Source organism: Anabas testudineus, chromosome 7, assembly GCF_900324465.2.
Source record: "Anabas testudineus chromosome 7, fAnaTes1.2, whole genome shotgun sequence".
Classification (NCBI taxonomy): Eukaryota; Metazoa; Chordata; class Actinopteri; order Anabantiformes; family Anabantidae; genus Anabas; species Anabas testudineus.
The window spans coordinates 17,516,458-17,536,554 of NC_046616.1; the positions used below are offsets into that span (position 1 = coordinate 17,516,458).

General features: G+C 44.5%; 1 protein-coding gene across 2 annotated transcripts; it reads right to left on the bottom strand.

Moving 5' to 3' along the window:
• Window positions 1-67: 67 nt before the first annotated feature.
• zmp:0000000926 (genetic suppressor element 1) lies at window positions 68-16,394 on the bottom strand. 2 transcript variants are annotated; one of them, XM_026368775.1, is made up of 3 exons: window positions 15,894-16,394; window positions 1,954-3,713; window positions 68-1,782 (listed from the first exon to the last, which is right to left on the bottom strand). In XM_026368775.1, the coding sequence occupies exons 2-3, from the start codon at window positions 3,553-3,555 to the stop codon at window positions 1,318-1,320; spliced, it is 2,067 nt and encodes a 688-aa protein (XP_026224560.1). In that variant the 5' UTR covers window positions 3,556-3,713; window positions 15,894-16,394; the 3' UTR covers window positions 68-1,317. The 2 variants fall into 2 exon arrangements, with proteins under 2 accessions (XP_026224560.1, XP_026224558.1); XM_026368773.1 differs by lacking the exon at window positions 15,894-16,394 and adding an exon at window positions 6,569-6,938.
• Window positions 16,395-20,097: the final 3,703 nt, after the last annotated feature.

Genomic DNA, 20,097 nt, shown 5'->3' on the forward strand with positions numbered 1-20,097 from the left:
GATTATTTAACACATCCAGAGGGGAAAAAAAATCACACTTTTAATTAAATCTATAAAGCTTTTTTTTCCTTTATTTCTAGCGAACATCATTTAACAGATTCACATGTTTAAAAATATACATTTTGTGTAGCTAGTACATTTAAAAAGAAAAATCAACAGGTAAGGTTTTCTTTTTGAAAATTAAAAAAAAAAACAAAAAAAAACAAAACAAAAACTAAAGTGAGAGAGTGTGCTGAATCAGAGGAGATACCCGTATCTGAGTTTAAAATACTTTCATCATTTTCTCTGCCTTCAAACATATACAGTACGTAAAAAAATGAGATGGGAACAGAAGCGTACAGTACACAGGGGTCAAGAGTATTCACAAAGCATCATGTTCCAACGTGTTATTAGCACCATTACTCTTCAGCCATACTGCACTTTTCTACTCTTTCCATCATTCAGTTTTAATGGAAAAACACCATGAGTGTCGAGGCGATGTGGCACAGACCTGTCTGTGTGGGTGGGATTGTCTGTTACGCAGTTTCATTAGTGTTCTCCCTTTCTCAGAGATAATGTTAAGAACATATTGGAGTGTAATGCCTTGACGAACAACTGCTTGAAATGACTCCCAGTGATGAGAATTAAAAAAGGCGAAGGGTTGCTCATACATTCACCTTGCCTGCCCAGGCCGACACATAGACATCGGCTCAGAAGCAAGAAAAACAAAACAAAACAAAAAAAAAACTGCATTGCGAAATTGACAGAGATTGCATTAAATCTGTTTAGCATATTTACTGTATAGAACATCTGTAATGTAATATATATATATATATATTCATTTCTGTTGATATATTTCTGCACTTCTTCAATAGCGTTTACTTCGTTAACACTGATTGAAAGTTGATACCCTGCAGGAAACACTGTCAGTAAGTAGGTGTGTGCGACAACCATTACAAAAACAGAGTGAACACAGACAAGTGCTTGATTGTCTCACTAAATGTCTTCAGTGTGTCTGTAAGGAGTCATTCAGAGATCCTTCAGCTGCTCCTTTCAGGGTTGTGCTAAATAAGGTTTGGGAAAGGAAAGGAAAGGAAGGGAAAGGTAAGAAAAGGAAAGGAAAGGAAAGGAAAGAGGACTAGATTGATCTTTCGGGGCAGCAGTGTGGACACCCGTAAATTGCCTTTTATATTGTGTCTCATTCCTTCCCTGCAACCCTGCCTTGAGGTCTCTCCATTGTTTGTCTTGGTGGGTGCAACAGAGACAAGGAGGGTGTGTGTGTGCTTATGTGTGTGTGTGTGTAAAAGTACGCATGAATGCGTATGCATGTGCAAGTTTTTACTGCCACTTCATTAGCTTGGAGCCATGAGGTAAATCCAAGAGGCCTTCATCAGTTCCGGTTGAGGGAAAGGTGTCTGGGGCAGACCAGCGCCGCTTGCGTGGACGTGGCTGCTCCTGAGTCAGAGGCTCTGCAGCCAGAGCGCACGGAGGGGCTGGCGCAGTAGGAGGTGGTTGGTGAGAGATGGGGGGAGGCGGAGGGGGAGGTGGCATCACCTCCCTGTGTGAGCTGCTGGACTCTCCTGCAGCCCTGGAGGGGAGTTGTGTGCGATGGGCCCTGGAGCCGGTACGCACATGTGTCCGGTGGGTTTGGGTGGGTGTCGGGGTGAGAGCCAGGCAGACATCCCCCTCAGTGAGCTGGCGGCAGGGCAGGCCGTACAGCTGTGTGGTTCGCTGGGGACAGCAAGAAGACCAGCCTCGGTCCTGCACAAAGAATGGATACTCCACCAGGACCTTCAGTAACTCCTACACACAAAACCACAACATGGTTATACACTCAGCCAAGTGGTCTGTCATGTATTATTACCACAGTGACTCTGATGGGAGATAATATGTTTTAATTTTTAATATGCTGCATTGACGTCATCTGTTACTTATATATATAATGTGAAACTTGTATCTAAGGAGAAAGCTGACCTGAGTGTTGCGGTCTGTGAGGTGGACCTGCAGGTGGCTGAAGCCCTGTGCGCTGCTGGGGGAAATCAGCTGCACAGTGCAGGTGCTGAGGTGGAACTCTGGGGAGGTGTCGGCACTCCTCAGGAAGTCCTCGGTCCGCAGCTCCTCCACGCGTTTCAACCGCCCACTGGCCAACTCGATCAGAGAACCCTTGGTGAAGTGAGGTAGGAGCGCAGGGGGTGATGGGTGAAGGACCGGAGATGAGGTGTGAGGATGAGAAGGAGATGACTCTTTCCCCTTGTCTCTTTCTCTGTCGCGTCGCTGCTCACGCTCACCGTCTCTTTCGTGGTCTTTGTCATGTTGTAGGTGCTTCTCCTTGTCTTTACCTGGCTCCCTGTCCCTTTGTAGAATTTTTTCTCTGTCCCTTTCTTGTTCTCTGTCTCGCTCTCTTTCCCGATCTCTTTGCGATCGGTCATGGCTGTTAGGCATACCCAGGGGTGAGTGAGGTGAGTTCCTTAGATTGTGCTGCCTGGGGCCTGGTTCCCTGTGCAGGTTGTACAGAGGTGTTCCTGAGGGGCTGTAAAGTGGGTAGGCCTGGGTCAGAGGACTGGGGTGGCACATTGACCCCAGTGAGTAATAGATCTGGGCTTCAGCCGGTGTGGCCCCTAGGGGGTCCAAAAGTCCCCCTCTACCTGCCCTGGGGTCTGGTCCGAGGGGATGGGGACTGGTGGAGAGTAAATTAGGGCTGGTCTTAACTATCCCATGTGTATGCCTGTCCTGCAGTGAGGAATGTGGCTCAGGGCCCTCCTGAGCTTGAGAGTCTGATAAAAATGGCCCTCCAGAATGGACACGGGATGTTACATCCTCATGCTGTCTCCGTCCACCGTTGGCATGGGAGCCGTGTGGACTGGCATCCAGCCTGGTTCTGCTGCTATCATTCACATATTCTCCTGTTAGCAGTGGCCTGGAGGTTATGGCAGTCCTGCTGCCTGGCCCATCCAGGCCGTTGGGCCTCTTGCTCAGGTACCTGTGTCTGACTTCATATAAGCTTGTGTCTTGGGGGTAGAGAGAGGCGTGGCTAAACAAGTAAGATGGCGAGTAGAGAGAAGAGCTGTATTCCCGCCGGCCGCTGTTGATGTAGGGCCACATGTCTCTGGAATCAGCTGGGTAGGGAGTTTTAAAGGAGGAAGCAGAGGAGGAAGATGGGGAAGGTGGCAAGGAGAGGGTACCATCCCCTCTAAGCCACCTGGGATGGGAGAGGGCTGAGGGGAGAAGATCATCTTTCCAAGCTGGAGACCCCGAGCTCCTCCTCTCGCTGACCGGCCCTGGGAAAAGAGAGACGGACGAAGAGTAGTTCAGGTTCCATGGTAGGGGCACTTGGAGGGGTGCTGGAGGAGGAAGGGCTGGAGGAGTGTGCACGAGATGAGGGTTTGGGTTAGTCAGAGCTCGCTCCCTGTCACTGGCCTCCCTGCTTCCCTCCCCTCTCCCTGTGCTGGACCGACTCCGGTGCGGCACAGGGGGTTTAAACTCGTCCAAAGTGACGTGGTGTTCTGCTGATCCTTGCCGGGGCTCCCTCTTCTTGGGAGGGAGGCACTCTTTGCCGCGGTCGGGGCTGGGATTCATGGGTGGGCTCCAGCCGCAGTGGGGGCCCCCGTGGTGTGGGAGTAGGCTAGGTCACATGGGCCTCACGGGAGAACGAGGGGCGCAGACAGAGGTGAAGGCGGCTCCACAGCATCACTGTCAGATCACTGTTGATTTGTTTGTACTGAAGCACCACTCACCTAGAGAGAGGGTGGATGATGACAAAGAAAAAAAGGTATAAGATCGATTGAAATGAGCGGGTGACTCCCGCTTCCAAACTACTTTACGAAGGCTCCTAGCCCCCGGTAGCTGCCACTAATTAGTCATTACCTATGTGTGCTGAGGTGGGACTGAAACTACCCAACTTACTTGTTTCATTCAAACACATTACTCCCACATGTGGGCTAAAAATACAATTTGCAGCCAGTGAAGTTCAGAGGCAGTGCTTTTTTACACACACACACTCACACACACAGCTCTCACAGCGGGAGAGTTTTCATCTCTGACTCTCGGGGGATGATTGGAATATGTAGATATGTTTCTGTACCACTTTCATGAGCCACCCCCACGACACCCCCGGGTATTCTATACAGGCTTACTACTAGCACCTCCCCCCCACCCTTTCCCTTTCAGACACACACGTGGACAGCAACAGACACATAAATACTCCCTCAGGCGGCTGTACTAACTCCCCCAGTGATAGGCAAAGCTGGTCACCACCCACCCAAAAGCTGACAGAAACACTGTTGATATTACCACCAGTTGTTGTAGATACAGGATATGTGTCTTTGCATATTAATTATGTGTCACAGCAGGGGTGTGGGGAAGTGTGTGTGACTTTGAGTGTGTGCATGCATGTATGCCGTGTTTGTCTATGTGCATGTGTAAAAAAATGTTTTTCTTCGTTTCTGGAAGAACGTGTGAAAGTGTTTATTTGTTTAGGTCTTTGTGTGCGTGTGTGTTTGTGTTTGAGTCCTCGAATGTGTCAGAGATTTTGCAGCCTTGTTTCATTCAGTGAGAAGTGCGGGGGAGCTCCACTAATTCTTCTCCAAACGTTTTAAATGAGCTCTTTTGAAGTGATGGCTGCTGCGGCGCCAGCCCAGCTGTTCCCTCGCCGCCGCTGCCTCCACCACCACCGCCGCCACAGCCGCTGCCACCATCACTGCTCCTGCTGCCGCCACAACACCGCAGCACTGTGCTGCCACTCAGCCCCGCACTCACCCGCAAGTCTGTCTCAACAGCCTACCAACTCCCTGCCGTCTCACCATCCGCCAAACTGTCACCATGGCAACTGTGTCCACACACACACATTCAGTCAGTTAGAGAGGTTAGATGGGGATACTCCATGGAGAGGCGGGTAAACTGTTGCTCATCGAGTGACTTGGTCCAAAAACGGAATAAGTGTTAGAGTGGAGCAAGCTGTTCTTGCATCTGAGTGGAAAACTGAAAACTGGGCCATCAGAGGAGGGGGGTTCATGGTCCCAGACGCTGATGGGACAGACGTAATGGAGTAGAACATGGGACCTGTTCATAACGCACAATATTTAGGTAAATTACCACGTGACTGTGTGAGCGTCTGTCTTTTACATGAGTCCTTTGTTAGTGATATGTTTTCAGTTCTGCTGCAAGACAACACGATTCATGTAAACTAAAAAAAGAAAAAACTTTTCTTTGGGATTTATGAAAACTGGTGTTTTAGAGATCCACCAATCCACCACAACATCAACATTAACATCACCCGGTGGCTTGAATGTTGTAGTGGATGTGGGTCAGTGTGGGACAAATGCAATGCTGGCAATGATCGACAGGTGTCAGACATCACATCATAGCATCACGTCTAACTGTGTGTGGGGCTGCTCTGACCAGCCAGAGTGCCCGTGCTGACCCCTGTCTACCACAACAAATAAAAGCCACCAGGTGGTGTTAATGTTCTGGCTGATTTATTATCAGGCCTTTTTCTGTCTGTATCCTTTTTACAACAACAAGCTTCTGAGAAAGAAACGTAACTGTCATCAAATGTCTTTTTGATCTATTGAACGTGACGATTAGTTAACGTAGTGACATAGTGTCATAAAAGGAACACAGCATTAATGCCTAATAAGTAATTTATTATCTATACAGACATTTTTTCCGCGATAACAAATAGATCAATTTCTTTAAAAAAAAAAAAAGAAAACACACAGTATCCAAAACTTCTGTCTGTCTAACGTTGCCACATATTTTATTTAAGAAAAGTCTACTTTGGCTGCACAAGAAAAAAAAAAAAAAATCTGGTTTCGGTATTTCATCCTGAAATGACTGTTATACGTTTGTCATTTTGACAGCACTTATGAGAAAGGTCAAAATAGATCTGATGTAAACTTGCCAAAAAAAGTACAAGAAAAATGAAGAACACAATTGTGCATGTGGAGGAGTTTGCAAAAAAAAACGTCTTCTTACAGAACACTCCTACACTGTGCAGACATGCACACAGAGCTGGAGTTTATCTGGAGCTACTGTGGTTGCAGCATTTAAATATGTTCAAAACGGGTAGATTGTAGGTTTACTTCTATTGCACGTTGCTTTCAATGACATAGTCATCAAGGCTTTTGATTTCCTATGTAAACACTGATATAATGTAATTAAAAAGTTCATTTTTTTCTGGGGCTGTTAAATGCTAAAAGCTGTACTAAACGCCTTTAAATCCTACATTCAAATATAAATGTAAATAATCTTCAACTTGCTCTCAAGCAGTTTTCTAATCTGATCAACTTGCACCGCTCCATCTCATCCCGCCTTTTCTCTGCATGTATTTCTCAGGAGAACTGTCAAACATACCTCCACACCCATGACTGCAAACCTCAGAAAAACAGAACTATACAAGATTAGTGGCTAGTTTTGCCTAGTTTACAGAAAAAAGCACGAGTTGTTCGTTCAGTATCGCTAATTGAAACAGAAAAGCAGTCAGCAGCAGCTCTCACTGGGACTCCTGTGCTAGAGGAGCAGTGAGAGAACGTGGGAGCAGACAGACAGGTTGATGGAGTTGCTAGTTGTTGTGATGTGATGTTAGACTGACCTTCGTGCGCTTTGAGCAGACGTCCCAGTGTTGGCAGTCATTCATATTCCAGTTCTCCCAGAGGGTCAACCCACTCCTCGGCTCCTCACTGTGCTACACAGCTCCTCCACAGCACTACCACCAGTTACAACACCCGCAGCTATCAGGAGCCTCCAGCTACACACTGCCTCTGATCTCTGTACGCATGAAATAACACCAGCAAGCCCACCAAACTGAAGGAAAGAAATGAGAGCCTGCCATCCGTCTCTGTGTCTGTTGTGTATGTGAGAGTGTGTGTGTGTGTGTGTGTCAACAGTGCGTATGTGTGTGTGTGCTTGTGTGTGCAAAGGGCTGAGGAAATGAGTAATATCTAGCAGTGAGAAACATGTCTGCTATGCAGAGCCACACAAGCAGACCAGTTGCCGCTACCGCCCACTTGCTTTAATCACTGTGAGGGATACAAACATGCAGACACACACATACGGCATGCACACACAAACACACACACACACACGCACATACATACAGTCAAGGATGCAGCACGTACAGATTATATATGTAACTTTATGCTGCCTTTGTCTGACATTATGCTTTACACAGAAGTTTCCCCAGCTAAATGCGGCTTGCCATGTGAAGCCATTAATCAGTCAGTTAATCAGTAATCACATCATGATTCTATGTTTATGATGAACACTTTTCACAAGACATTTTGGCACATAAAAGAGAGGGAAGGATGGAGGGGAGGCAAAGAGACAGTTGATGAGAGACGGGGAGGGACGTGGTAGGAGGCTCATCCTACACACACTCTCAGACTTAGGCTTTTGCTGCTGCTTCTGACTCAAAACTAAACCTCACATCCATCAAGCACAAACACACACACACACACACACGTGCACACACACACACAGACACACGTGCACACACACACACACACACACACGCTAGTGTGATACTTGTTTGTTTTGTGTTTATTTGTAGTTTTCATCTGAATTTGTGTCCTTTGTTCTCATCAAAACACTTTGTGACGAACCTGCTTGTTAAACAAGTTTTTATGAATAAATTTGATTCGACTACGTACGTGCACGCGCGCGCACACACACACACACACAGACACACTTGTACAAGCTCATACGCTAACAGGAGCACTGCAGGAGAGCTCTCAATGATTTGCTTCAGTGATTCAGTCAGTGTAAGTGAAGTGTGTTGGCATGGCTGGTATGGCTTATTAGGACTGAGTAGGTGAGAGCAGTGTAGTTTATTTACGGCATGAAATCAGAGACCTGTCAGTATAGGAACCTTTTACAAAATAATAAACAGGCCCGAGGTTCGAAATGCAAATTACCTTACCATTTCCTCTTCAAAGAAACATGACCAGATCTCGAATCAAACACACTTATGCTAGTTAACAGTGCAGAAATACAATACAGTAGTGAAAATGTAATTTGGAGCATAGGGAGAATTTGTATTCAATTTAATAAAGCAATCAAATGATTATCAGCCATTCAGTTTTAATTAAATTAATCTTTATTTTCTTTCATATTTGTAAGAGCAATTTATCCAAGCATTCAAATAAAAGGGCAAAGTGCAGACTCATACGCAGCAGTAAATCGCAAGTGAGCCACGTTTAATTTCTTAAACTCAATGAAAGCCAACAGACCTGGAGGTGTGTGCAGACACGAGCTTGAAGGCCACACTCAGACATTCACGTGGTGAGGCAACAATCGCAAAGAAAGTCTCCTCTGACATTTAGGAGATTGCTTTAGTTTTTAAAAGTGAATGCCGTTTTGAAGCTGATGTGCACAGAGGTTGTGTGGGCATGAGGGCTGCCTGCTCTGGCATTTGTTGTATTTGTGTGGTTTCATTATCAGTATAACAATCAATAGTGAAAAGACATCGTTTTTTACCTTTTTAAGCAGTTGGATTTGTTTGGATAGAAGCAACACTTTTGCAATTTCACATGGAAATGCAATTAATATTTAAAATTTGAAAAAAAAGTAAAAGGTTCTAATAGTTAGGCTGTAAATAAATTAAGAAACAATATTACAGATGGCATGAAATGGAGAAAAAATAACCGCTTCAGAATTGCATTAATTGTATCCAACAAATAAATTCAGTAGGTTGAGATTCGCAGGTTTTGATCTACCAATAAAAACTAACTGACAAATAAGAGAGATGAGAAAACTGTTAATTTTACTGTAATTAGTTTTTTAATATTACAAATGAATAAAACTGTGCAGTTGCTTCTACAAACATGTTTCTATGATTATATTACACAAAGCTGCTCACAGCTCAAACAGAGTCCTGTCAATTTAAATTAGACTGTTCAACACATGATTACATGATACATCTTTATAAACAATTAAAACATTTTTAACTAATACTATCAAAACCTAAGTTCGGCAAATTAGTGCGAAATCATGCTGTGCATATTAAATTATAAAAAAATAAATAAATAGCAAAACAAAAAAGTGTAATGACGCAAATACAATAATTACTTTCCTCTTAAGGTCATTAACATGTCTGTCAATTTAGAACAAACAGATTGCAGAATTAATCTCACATAAAACTGAACACATCATCACAACATTAGTCTGGATTTGATATCAATTTAGATGTAATAACCCAGTCATAGTGAAAGAGAAGGAAATAGAGCAAGAAATGGGTTCATCAAAGAGTATTTACTATAATGTGGAGATAGAAATGACTGTTGTGCTCTACATCTGCATGCACACTTTGATATTTAGCATACTGAACCCCCACACACACATTCAGCGCACACGCGTGTGTGTGTGCGCGCGCGTGCACACACGGTCTAGTCATACTGTGCTGTCAATCATTTATGGCACCACCGAGGCATTTGGCGTACACTCCTTCTCCATCTCTTCTAGCTGTTTCTGTCTCTCTCTCTCTCTCTCTGCCTGACTTTGCACTATTCAATCTGTCCACACAAACACACATGGGGTCAGAACTGGACAAGAAAGGTCAGATGAGTCAGACTTACACCTCCCGAAAAATAAAAATATGTATAGTAGCAACAGGGGTCAAACCCTTCCACAGGTGAGCCTCTCTCGCCTCATCAGGTTCTACACAACGCAGAATATGGTTTCCCAACTTAGCCAGTGCCCCATTAAAAAACAAATCCAAAAGCCATTTTGCTTTGTGTTGTTTTTTTTTTTTTCTTCTTCTCCTTTGTGCGTAGCCTCGTATCAGGTGTCTGATCACGTTTCAGGCTGAGTGGGGGATCTGATGGACATCTGATGCAGCAGAAATTTGTTGCTGAATGTAACAGATCTGAACGGGGAAAAAAAGGGAGGACGCGGAGGAGGGGGTGGGATAGATAGATAGATAGATAGATAGATAGATAGATAGATAGATAGATAGATAGATAGATAGATAGATAGATGGATAGATAGATGGGGTGGGGGGTGGGGGTGAGTACTACTAGCCTTGTAGCCTTACTTGGTAGCTTACTCCACAGGGAGCCAGGCTAAGCCGATAAAAGGACAGGGTGATACGAGTGATAGCTTAATGGGCAAAGGGCCAGGTCAGTCTTCAGGGCTCTGACCCATTCTTCAACAGGATGAGCCAGCAGCCCTGCCCGCAGCAGGCTCAACCACAATGAGGATGGGCTTATGGCTCAGGAGTTACAATTAACACCCCCCCCAACACAAACACCAGGTATGCTGCATGTACACAGAAAAACTTAAACATGCACAGCAAAATAATTGTAAGACTGACTGTTTGGCAGATTCCACGTCATCCTGTGGCACCAATCAATAAAAGTTATCTGCCGTTTTAGATCAGGAGTGAAGTCAACAGCCTGTGTCACAAGAACATGAACGATCCCACCCTCTGGCACAATTGCAGACAGAGTTTACAAGCCACATTAAAAGAAAGGAGCTGATAGATACAGAGAGCAGAACAGTGTCAGTGATGCACTAGAAGGTGACGCCTGTAATGTATTGCTGGGTTAATCCCTGTGAATCCTAACTGGTACGGCCTAAGGCAGGCTTAGTATAGTTCTGGGAGGAAATCCCCCTGTGTGGTGGTACAGGCCATTAGCCCCTAGGGTATAAATAGGGCAGCGATGGCTCCTTAAGCTGGCTTTTACGCAATATCAGTTAAAAATATGACTTGACTAATTACGTGCAGGTCAGCCAGTCAGCAGAAGCAAAACTTTTCCTCCGCCTAATTCTCCTCCTCTTCCTCTGACCACAGCTACTGCAGTGTTCCCCTGCTTCTCTAAATACACACAGACACGTACTGCACACACGAGTGTGCACGCGGAGGGTTAGCAGGGAGCAAGTGGAACAGTTTACAGGTATTCTGCGAACCTCGGGGCTGACATTTTCTAACGCAGCTGCCGCGTTGTTGTCATTCATTGACATTTAAGCGTCTTCTGACGGGCGAATCATTTTTTTTTTTTTTTGCACTTTTCAGATATAATGCAGCAACTGTACCAGCTATAATTTCAACCACAAAGAGCAGACTGGTTTCAGTTCATAAGCATCATATGCATCATAGATGCAGATAAGATGAGAATAAAAAAAAAAGAAAAGAAACAACCATCAAATGCACCACTACTGGTTACTGACAACAACTCTCATGCAGCTGTGATGATGCCACACACTGTACTGCTGATGCACAGTCACGCTTTTGTTTTGTATCGTCTTTTCATCCTTTTCTACTCAGCTTCACTGTCACACAGGTACCGGTCCCTCTTACTATTTGGTGACACGATTAGCCCAACTCAGAGCCCTTCATGTAAGTTGTACTCTCACACTACGAGATCAATAGCTTACGCCGGGGAGCGGAGGGCAGAGCAGAAGGAAAAGAGGCGGAAAGAGGGTGAGAGGGAGAAGCTCGGAGAGCCAGACAAATTCTGATGGGGTAGAAACAGCTTGAAAGAGAGAGGACAAGTGTTTGTGTATGTGTGTGAGAAAGAGGAGGGGGATTGCTTTTCATTCCAAAGATTTGTTGCTTTTGGCACTGTCCCTTGGCGACTGCCAGTCAAAGTGGGTTTCTGTTGGTTTTCTGGTTTAGCAGCAAAATGTCAGCAAGCTGTAAGCAAACACAGTGATGACATCTCCATGGAGAGAGCATGGCCAGGTCTCCAGTCGGTAGCTGAAGTGCCATTCATTTTCAAAGAGACTGTCTAGACTGGCTTCACAGATACTTACTGGATACTTTTATCACTGCTGGTATTCAAGGCAACATTGCTATACAGTCCCATTATTGCTATTGCTTACTACCCCTCCCACATCAAATATGCTGTCCAGCCACACACAGTCAGCCATTTACTCAACACAACGCTTATAGAGGATGCTGCAAATTATATTGAAACAGGATTGAGTGGGCTTAATGCTTATTTTCAAAATGAAAAGAGGGAGAGTCCCAGTTCCACTTGAGAAAGAACCTTTATCACTCAGCTGTTTGATAATATCTGTTAATAATTGCAAAATACATGCCAAATTAAATTAGAGAAAGGATTTAAAAAGAGATCAAATGGATGAGAAAGCAATGCAAGAGGAGGGAAGGTAATACACATCCAACTTCGGGACAGGCTTTCGGGACATTATTGATGCTATAGGCTACAGGATGTCTCAGATGTTACACTTTCTGTATAGTGATACCAAAACCGATACTGTGCAATATATTGTTGTCCGTGCACCGTGGGTCTGTTAGTGTGAGGCAGCAGATTTACTTGCAATGGTTCTAGCAAGCAGAAAGGTTTTTCAACCAGCCCTGGTTGAAAAACTGTGGGTGTAAGTGGTGGGCGGCAGGGTTGAAAGGTCATTGACCTCTATTGTAGATGAAGCATGGAGGAGGAGGAGAACATACTGCTTGATCATACATAAGGGTAAACGAGTCAAGGCCAAAGAAAACGATCTGTATGAACACAAAGAGCGAGGGAGAGACTCAGTCTACAGATTGCATATGCGCGTTTGCACACGAACACGTGCGCGCATTCACCCACGGTGCGTTTCACTTTACAAAAAAAAACAAAAAACAATCTGCATTGAAATGCATCCTAAATGCATCCTATGAAATATCACTTCCTGCACCTTCCTCTCATGGGACACCCTTGCCAACAGGGGCGTCTGTCACCTTAAAGTAGTCTGGCGCGGTGTCAACTGTTTTCAGACACCTGCCTCTGTTTGGGATTATTCATCACACTCCTGACTCCTCGGCTGAGCTCCCAAGCCAATTCTCATACGCTTGTATGCAAACTGCGAGGGAGCTGATTTGGGAACGGTGGCCACACAGGTCGATGTAAAACCGATGCACAAATGTGACAAAACTAGTTCACATTTTTCTGTAATATATAATATACATGTTTGAATAAACAGAGATTAGAAGTGATTCCACGCATCGGTGAGATGAGAGAAGACGACATGCAAAGATATGCAAGCCTGTGTTTGCCTATTGGTGCGACTGTGTGTGAGAGTGAGTGAGACTGATTAGCCCTCATACATCCTGCAATGAACTGGCGAGAGTTTCTCGGAGACTGTGAAGAGGAACGGGGCGGCAGATTCTTTCACGACTGAGGCTATGTTGGGTTACGGTGTAGCCTCGAGTACATGCTCCTCTGCATCACTCACGATGAGTTTTCCACGGGTGAAAGTAGGGACTTTTCTCAGAACATATAACACACAGCCCAGGAAACATACATGCACAAATCCCATTTAATCATGTAAATGAGTGTTCTCTGCATGAATGTACACTTCACTCTCTAAGTTTTCCCTCGCTGTTTCTTTCACTTTCAATCGCCCTCCCCCCCCCCCCGCCCCTCACCGCACCCACTCTCCGTCTTTCCCTCTCACTCATCTGGCTGGCTGTTTGAGAGCACACACTCAACGTGGGTGAGAGTGCTAGAGTAGAGTATATGACTGTCAACACAAGGTGCAGTGTGTGTGTGTGTGTGTGTGTGTGTGCCTGTCTGTGTGGTGCTGTAGGTGGAGAGGCACAGCAGGGCGTGAAGGAGCGCTGTGATAATGACAGGCCATGCATTATATAACATGCAGATTGCATAAGGAGAAGATTATTTTAGGTCCAGATATTGAGGATGTATAAGTAATTTTTTTTTTTACGTAGGCGTACAGTACAGCACTATGCGCACCTCTAAGCACACGGATGTGTGTGTATGTGTGTGTGAAATAAATGTTCTGGAATGTGTTCATTTTCGCGGTTTCTTTCGAGGAGTGTGTAGGTGTAAGTAAAGTAAAGTGTATTATGTGTTTGTAAGAAGGGGGCATGAATGTTTTCAGATTTCTTTCATAGCTATCTGCATATCAAAACAAGTATGTGGGAATGTTGGCACATTTGTGTACAGTGTGCATAAGGGTGTCTTTATTGCTAGCTCCCACTCATTATCACTTTTAGACTTCTGAGAGATCCACTTGAAAAAAAGGGTTGATTCTCCTTGTCGGGTGAAAATCTCGCAAATTCCAGTTCTGATGATTTTCGTGTTCGAGCTTGCCCCGGGAGAACACATGCTCCTCTATGGGGCGCTGAGCAAGTTTTACGACTTGCTGTCAGCCACTCAGTCATAAGGTTTTTGGTCCTGTAGGATGTGCTGTGTGGAGTCGCACAAGTGAGGCAGAGCAGATAGAGCCTCCGTGTGCCACTGCCTCCTCTGTGTGCGCCTCGCTCCTTGCATGAGTGTGTCCCTGTAAAAATAGACCTCTTAAAGGGCTAGCAACCACTCAACCTTCTCCCACAAGAGGCCTGTTCTGCACATCAGGGTGACAGTACTCTAAGAAACATGGCATGAGAGAACATGCTGTATTTCTCATTCAGTCCACAGGAACAAGTTGCAATTGCTTTTTCCCCAAAGACACATGGGCAGACACACATTCAGTCTCTCTTTCATCAGGGTACTTCTCTCATACGCGGCAGGAGTACAAAATAAAGCCCCAGGGTTTTTCGCGGTAAGCTACTGTAAAACACAAAATAAACACAGGCTTTGAAGCCATTTAACTACAGCTAGAGCCTCATCTTGGGCGCTCTAACTGATCAGCCAAATCAGCCAAATGACAACACTAAAAACGACAAGCTAAATGCGCTCAAGGCGGATGAAACCCAATTTGTAACTACACACACACAAAAACAAGCTTTTCTAGAAGTAATCTCTCAGTGACAGAGCTGGACTTCCTGTACAGTCCAGTAGATAGTCCTCTATAATTGAAATAAGTGAATTAAGTCAGAAGGGACAAATGTCGTAGCAAGATATAGGCGCACATCTCGCTTGAAAGACATCTATGACTGAGAACTGTTTGAACCTGTGAAATTTTTCCCTGTATGCAGCATATGGCGTATCACTGCAGCAGAAGGACAACGCTCGGCTCGCTGTAACAGAAATAGACATGCAGAAGTCATAATTGTGCACGCCGTGGCGTGGTATTTCTCCATCAAGAACGGCGAGAGAAGTGCATGGATTGAGTGGCGTCACTAACAGAAGCACCAACACACGTCTAAGTTCCCGACACAGGGATGCAGACACGTTTCAAATCTTTTGTATCTTTAGAAAGTTCGGATAAAAGAATAAAGGTGACATTGGAAGTTCTTCAAGGAAATGTTTTCTCGTGTAACTTGCACTCTTGAAGTTAGAGCCAACTGATGCACCTGCACATCCTGCTTTTGAGAGCAGAAGATCACCCTCACACTTTCCCCCCCAACATCCTCGCCTGCTGTTTTTCTTTTCTCTTTCCCTCTCCCGTTCTGTCTCTTTCCAAATTTTCCCTAGCCCCGCCAATCTCGTATCCATCCCACCCCGTTTAAGCGACTTCCTCCAGGGCCCCTGGCTATCTCTGGACCAGGGCTATTTAAGCCCACTGCTCTAATTCTGCAAGTCCTGATCTGCCATGAGGCTGAGTGATGAACCTCCACCTCTCTGTCTCTCTCTCTCTCTCTTTCTCTTTCTCTCTCTCTCTCTCTCTCTGTCTTCCTCATACACTCCTCTCCGGATCAGTCACATTCACCCTCTTGTTCACACTCTGTTTTTCTCTTCCACGCGCACAAACACCCCCACACACAGGTGCTGACTTACATGAGTGAATGTCGCAAGCTCATTCTCTCTTTCTCTCTCTCTCTCTTTCACACACACACACACACACACACACACACCTCCGGCACCTTTTCTGTTTATAATAAGCCCAGCCCACTTTCAGGATGACATGTTCTTACAGTAACTCCTAAACTGGTTTCTTCAAAACATTCAAATCACATAGCATTGTTGTGTCCATTCATTCAAAGTTCCTAACACACCTGTGCTCCTACACACACACACACACACGCACACACACACACACACACACTCAGAGGAGGAAGCAGTGTGGTCACATACCTCACCGGATGCCTTTGCGTAGCAAGTAGCTGAGAGTTTACTCATTGGATCAGGCAGTTACAGGCACGTAGGAATATCCCGTTTTGAGAGCGCGAGTCTCTTCCTCCTCTCTACTGCTGAGCCTTCCCTCCCTTCATCCTATTCCTGCCTCTTCTCCTTCTCACTCTCTAAACGCCTCTTTGCTCTCTCTCTCTCTCTCTATCTCCCTGTGAGTGTGCTCTCTTTCTCTCTTCCCGGCTTGCTTGATCTCTCCAACGCCCTCCCTCTTTCTCTCCCTCGCTCTAACTGACACACACTTCTATCTCATCCTTACAACTTGAATCTACAGTCATCCCGCTTAGAAAATCTCTCTGACACGCACTGACACTTGATAACTTTTTCTTTCCCTTCCTAATATGCTCTCTCTCTCTCTCTCTCTCCCTCTCTCTCTCCCCCTCTCTGGGAGTGTATAATTAGACAGAGCTCAGTGGTAATACAGTCAGGCTCATTGTGGGAGCCTTAGCATTTCTGCTCATGTTTGGCTGATAGCCCAGCGGCTTCACTCATTAACCTCCCTCGAGCCCAGAATGGACCAGCCCACAGCTCGTGCTATTTGCTGCAACACCTCAGCCTCTTAACCCGTGAGCCAATCCCAGCCCACGGGCATGATGAGAAAGGTGTGCTTGGTGTGCTTGCTGGCCACAGGGCACTGTAGGTGAGAGAGCTAAACCTAAGAAAGTATTGACATATCACGGCAGATGAAGCACAATGCCAGCCACTCAAATCTGACACACTGAGGTTTTCAACACAGTCATAACAAGTCAGTTCTCTTTTTAGCTTAATCACTTGTTCATGATCTGCGTGCTGTGGAATCATGTGCTTTACTTTCAAGCATAAAACCACAAAGGAGCACTTAGACATCTTAATAAGAAATCATTGCGAGATATGGGAACGTCATGTGTAATGTAGCAATAGGTCATATGCTCTTTTCACTGCACTTCATGCCCCAGAACCCATCACATATGACCTGTCATAAACCCTCAAGGGAGGCTTCTTTGATCTCGCTGAGATCTAAGAAAAATTAGTGAGAGATTAATGCTAAAGTGTTTATTAGAATTAAATCATATTTAAAACCACAGAAAACTCAAAACACCAGTACAGGCCTGAACAGGCCACATGGAGCAGCCTACATGGCTGGGATCCCTCTACAGCACAATGTCAAGGGGAGATGAAGTCATTTTCTCTGAAATGTTTGTTTTATATCTTCCTGCGAGTTTGACAAGTTTCTAATCTGGTACATGCCGATGACCAGAAATCATTATGGCAGATTTATAGAAGTACAAGCCAAGTGTTCCTTCATTAAAGTGAATCCTCTTGATAGATTTATAACTAAAAAGAACCAAATTCTACACTTATTACACGTTAAATTACAATCACACTTATACTCTTCTATCTTCTCATGTGCGCTTTCACAGAAATCATCAGGCTCGAGTTGGTAACTGAAAATCAAGATATATCATTTCCCCCAAACGGACTACAGTTACTTCAGTGTATTATAATCTTCATAGATCATCAATCAGCCAAATAGAAATCAGAGCTGTTAGATCAACCTTTAGATTTTGAGTCATCTCGAACCCTTAAAAACTACTTCAAAGCATTGTGATAGATGCGAAAATGTACGCGTGTGTTTGAAGAAAATTATTGATGTTGTGGTAGCATTTTCACACAATATGAAAAAAAAAATATATATCAAAGGTGTTTCGATAAAGGTCATCATTGATTTCATGTCAAACAAGCGTTATCACTTGAAAGTTTCTGTTTGACTGGAACCCAGTGGTAGGAGGGAGATTTTGATCAAACACCCAGAAAGAGTGGGAGGGTGTGACTACAGCACTAATCGAGAGATCACATGGTGTGTGTGTGTGTGTGTGTGTGTGTGTGTGTGTGTGTGTGTGCGCGTGTGCGTATCTTTTGCTCTTGTGATCATTAGGGACTACAGGCCAGCGTTTTAGTATCATTTCCTCTCTCCTTCTCTCTCTCCCAGTCTCACTTCTGCATTCACACTACAACATCCTATAAACACAGATGTAAATAGAACTGGGAAAAAACATTACTCTCTTCGCTGAGTAAACATCTATAAATGCTATTTTCACTCGAAGCTGCGACTGTGTGTTGATTTAGTTGAGTGATGGCAAGTCTGACTTTATTATAGTGCGCAGTCACACTCTTATGAATTTCTAATATTCACTATGTGAGCGTATTAACAATGGCAACTAATTAATCGGGTGTGTCCGTTTTAGAGAACAATGCGATGCCATTCCACCTATGTGTTACCTAAGGTGCGCAAAAGTGACTTTCAAGAAACAGGAGGGGCACGAATGCCAATGAACTGATCAGGAGTCGTCAAACACACACTTAAATTAAACAACATGGACGCCAGCGCCTCTCTTGATATACTCTGTTGATTCTTAAATCATGTTTCCAGCACATCCTCATTACAACAGTGGAGTTTCTGGTGGCGAGGAGGCCCACAGAGCTGAGATAAAGAGTGTGAAGGCTGATAATTCATTGAGAAAAAAGGTAAGCGAGCTTATAAAAGCACAGTGAGAAAAGCCAAAGATGGGGATTCTTCGACGGTAATTTGTGTAGACAAATTGAATCACACAAACGGAGAAAAGGAGCCAATCACATGGCAGAAAGACACAACCCCGTGATTCCTGCCAACAGACACACACACTCAGCAGTGACAAAGCCGGTGTGAGACAATTTCACAACTGCGTGTGTGTGTTGTTTGCTTTTGTAAACTGTATATACATGTGTGTGTACTTGTATGTGTATGAGAAAACCACCCACGTGTGTGTGTGTGTGTGTGTGTGTGTGAAAGTGACTCACCCTATGTCAGTTACTCCTCTACTAAATTGTCCTTTCCTTTTTTACTTCACACCTCTCCAGTTTGCTATTTTTGGGCCATGTTAGCAGAACTAATAGTATCCAGCAGATCACACACACACACACACACACAAACATACACACTGAGTACAACATGCAAAACCCATTGGGAGTGTTTGAGGAGAGTGAGAGGAGACGTACATCTTTTATGGCGCACTGGTACGATAGCTGATTGGAAGGAGCAGACAGAAATATCCAGGGTTACTTGCAAAGTGAAAAATATCATATTGCATAAGATGGTGAAAGGACCTGACCACGTAAATGCAACAGTAGCTCTCTCTTACAAAGACTTGTACACACATTCGCTCACATATACACAAGCATGGGCTCATGTAGACACACTCGCACACACACGCACACACACACGCACATGCACACAGTGATGTCCTAATAGTGTCCTGCAGGCAGGCGGGCCAGGGTAGAGAAACTAGAGCTGAGGCAGAGTGCTGACTCAGGGAACAAACCAGAGAGAGAGAGAGAGAGAGAGAGAGAGAGAAGGGGGAGGACATTGTGCTACACAGGAGCCCCACAACTTGCGCGTGCAAACCAAAACGTCCTAACCACTACTCTGAGCACTTTTTATTGTTTTACCCAGCGCTTTGAGGTTAAGGCCAAAGCTGCCCGCTGCCGTGTCAATGGAAAGAAAAACCAAAGTTCTGATCTTAAAAGAAGTGCATTGTGAAAAAGGAGAAGTAAAAAGAAGAAGTCCATCTCAGCCTTTGTCATTTTAGGCATAATATTTCACTCCACATTTGTCTGTCTTAGCAATCGCCTTGTCAGTGCTGTGACACTTTGATACTCCTGATTTAGACAGAACTTACATGTGATTTTCTGAGATTTATTCATCTTTTGTGTGTGTGTGTGTGTGTGTGTGTGTGTGTGTGTGTGTGTGTGTGTGTGTATGTGTGTGTGTGTCCACACTCAACTACAGACAGCTGGCAAAGCAGAAACATCGCTGAAAATAAGTTAGATGATGCAAAAACACAAGAATTCAAGACCTAAAATAGCCAAACTTATTTAGAAGACATAAGATGATGAATGGTCAGTTATTAATACTGATGCTGCCAAAAATTAGTTTCGTTATCAATTGATGTGCTGATTATTTTTTTTAGATCAACTGACTAATTTAGTATATGAACTGTAATATTTGTATTGTACTGTCCTATCACATGTGGACACAATTTTCCTGTGCATTGAGGGATCATTACTAACACTAAATAAACATTCAGTCAATTTCCAGTTCATTCAACTTTAAATATAACGATAAAAATGACCT

What these genes read in the sequence shown, in the direction of transcription:
- zmp:0000000926 (XM_026368775.1), bottom strand. Translation starts at nt 3,555, where the DNA reads ATGAATCCCAGCCCCGACCGCGGCAAAGAGTGCCTCCCTCCCAAGAAG. An exon ending in TCACAGACCGCAACACTCAG is followed by an intron (nt 1,783 to 1,953) that starts GTCAGCTTTCTC and finishes TTTTGTGTGTAG; the next exon opens with GAGTTACTGAAGGTCCTGGT.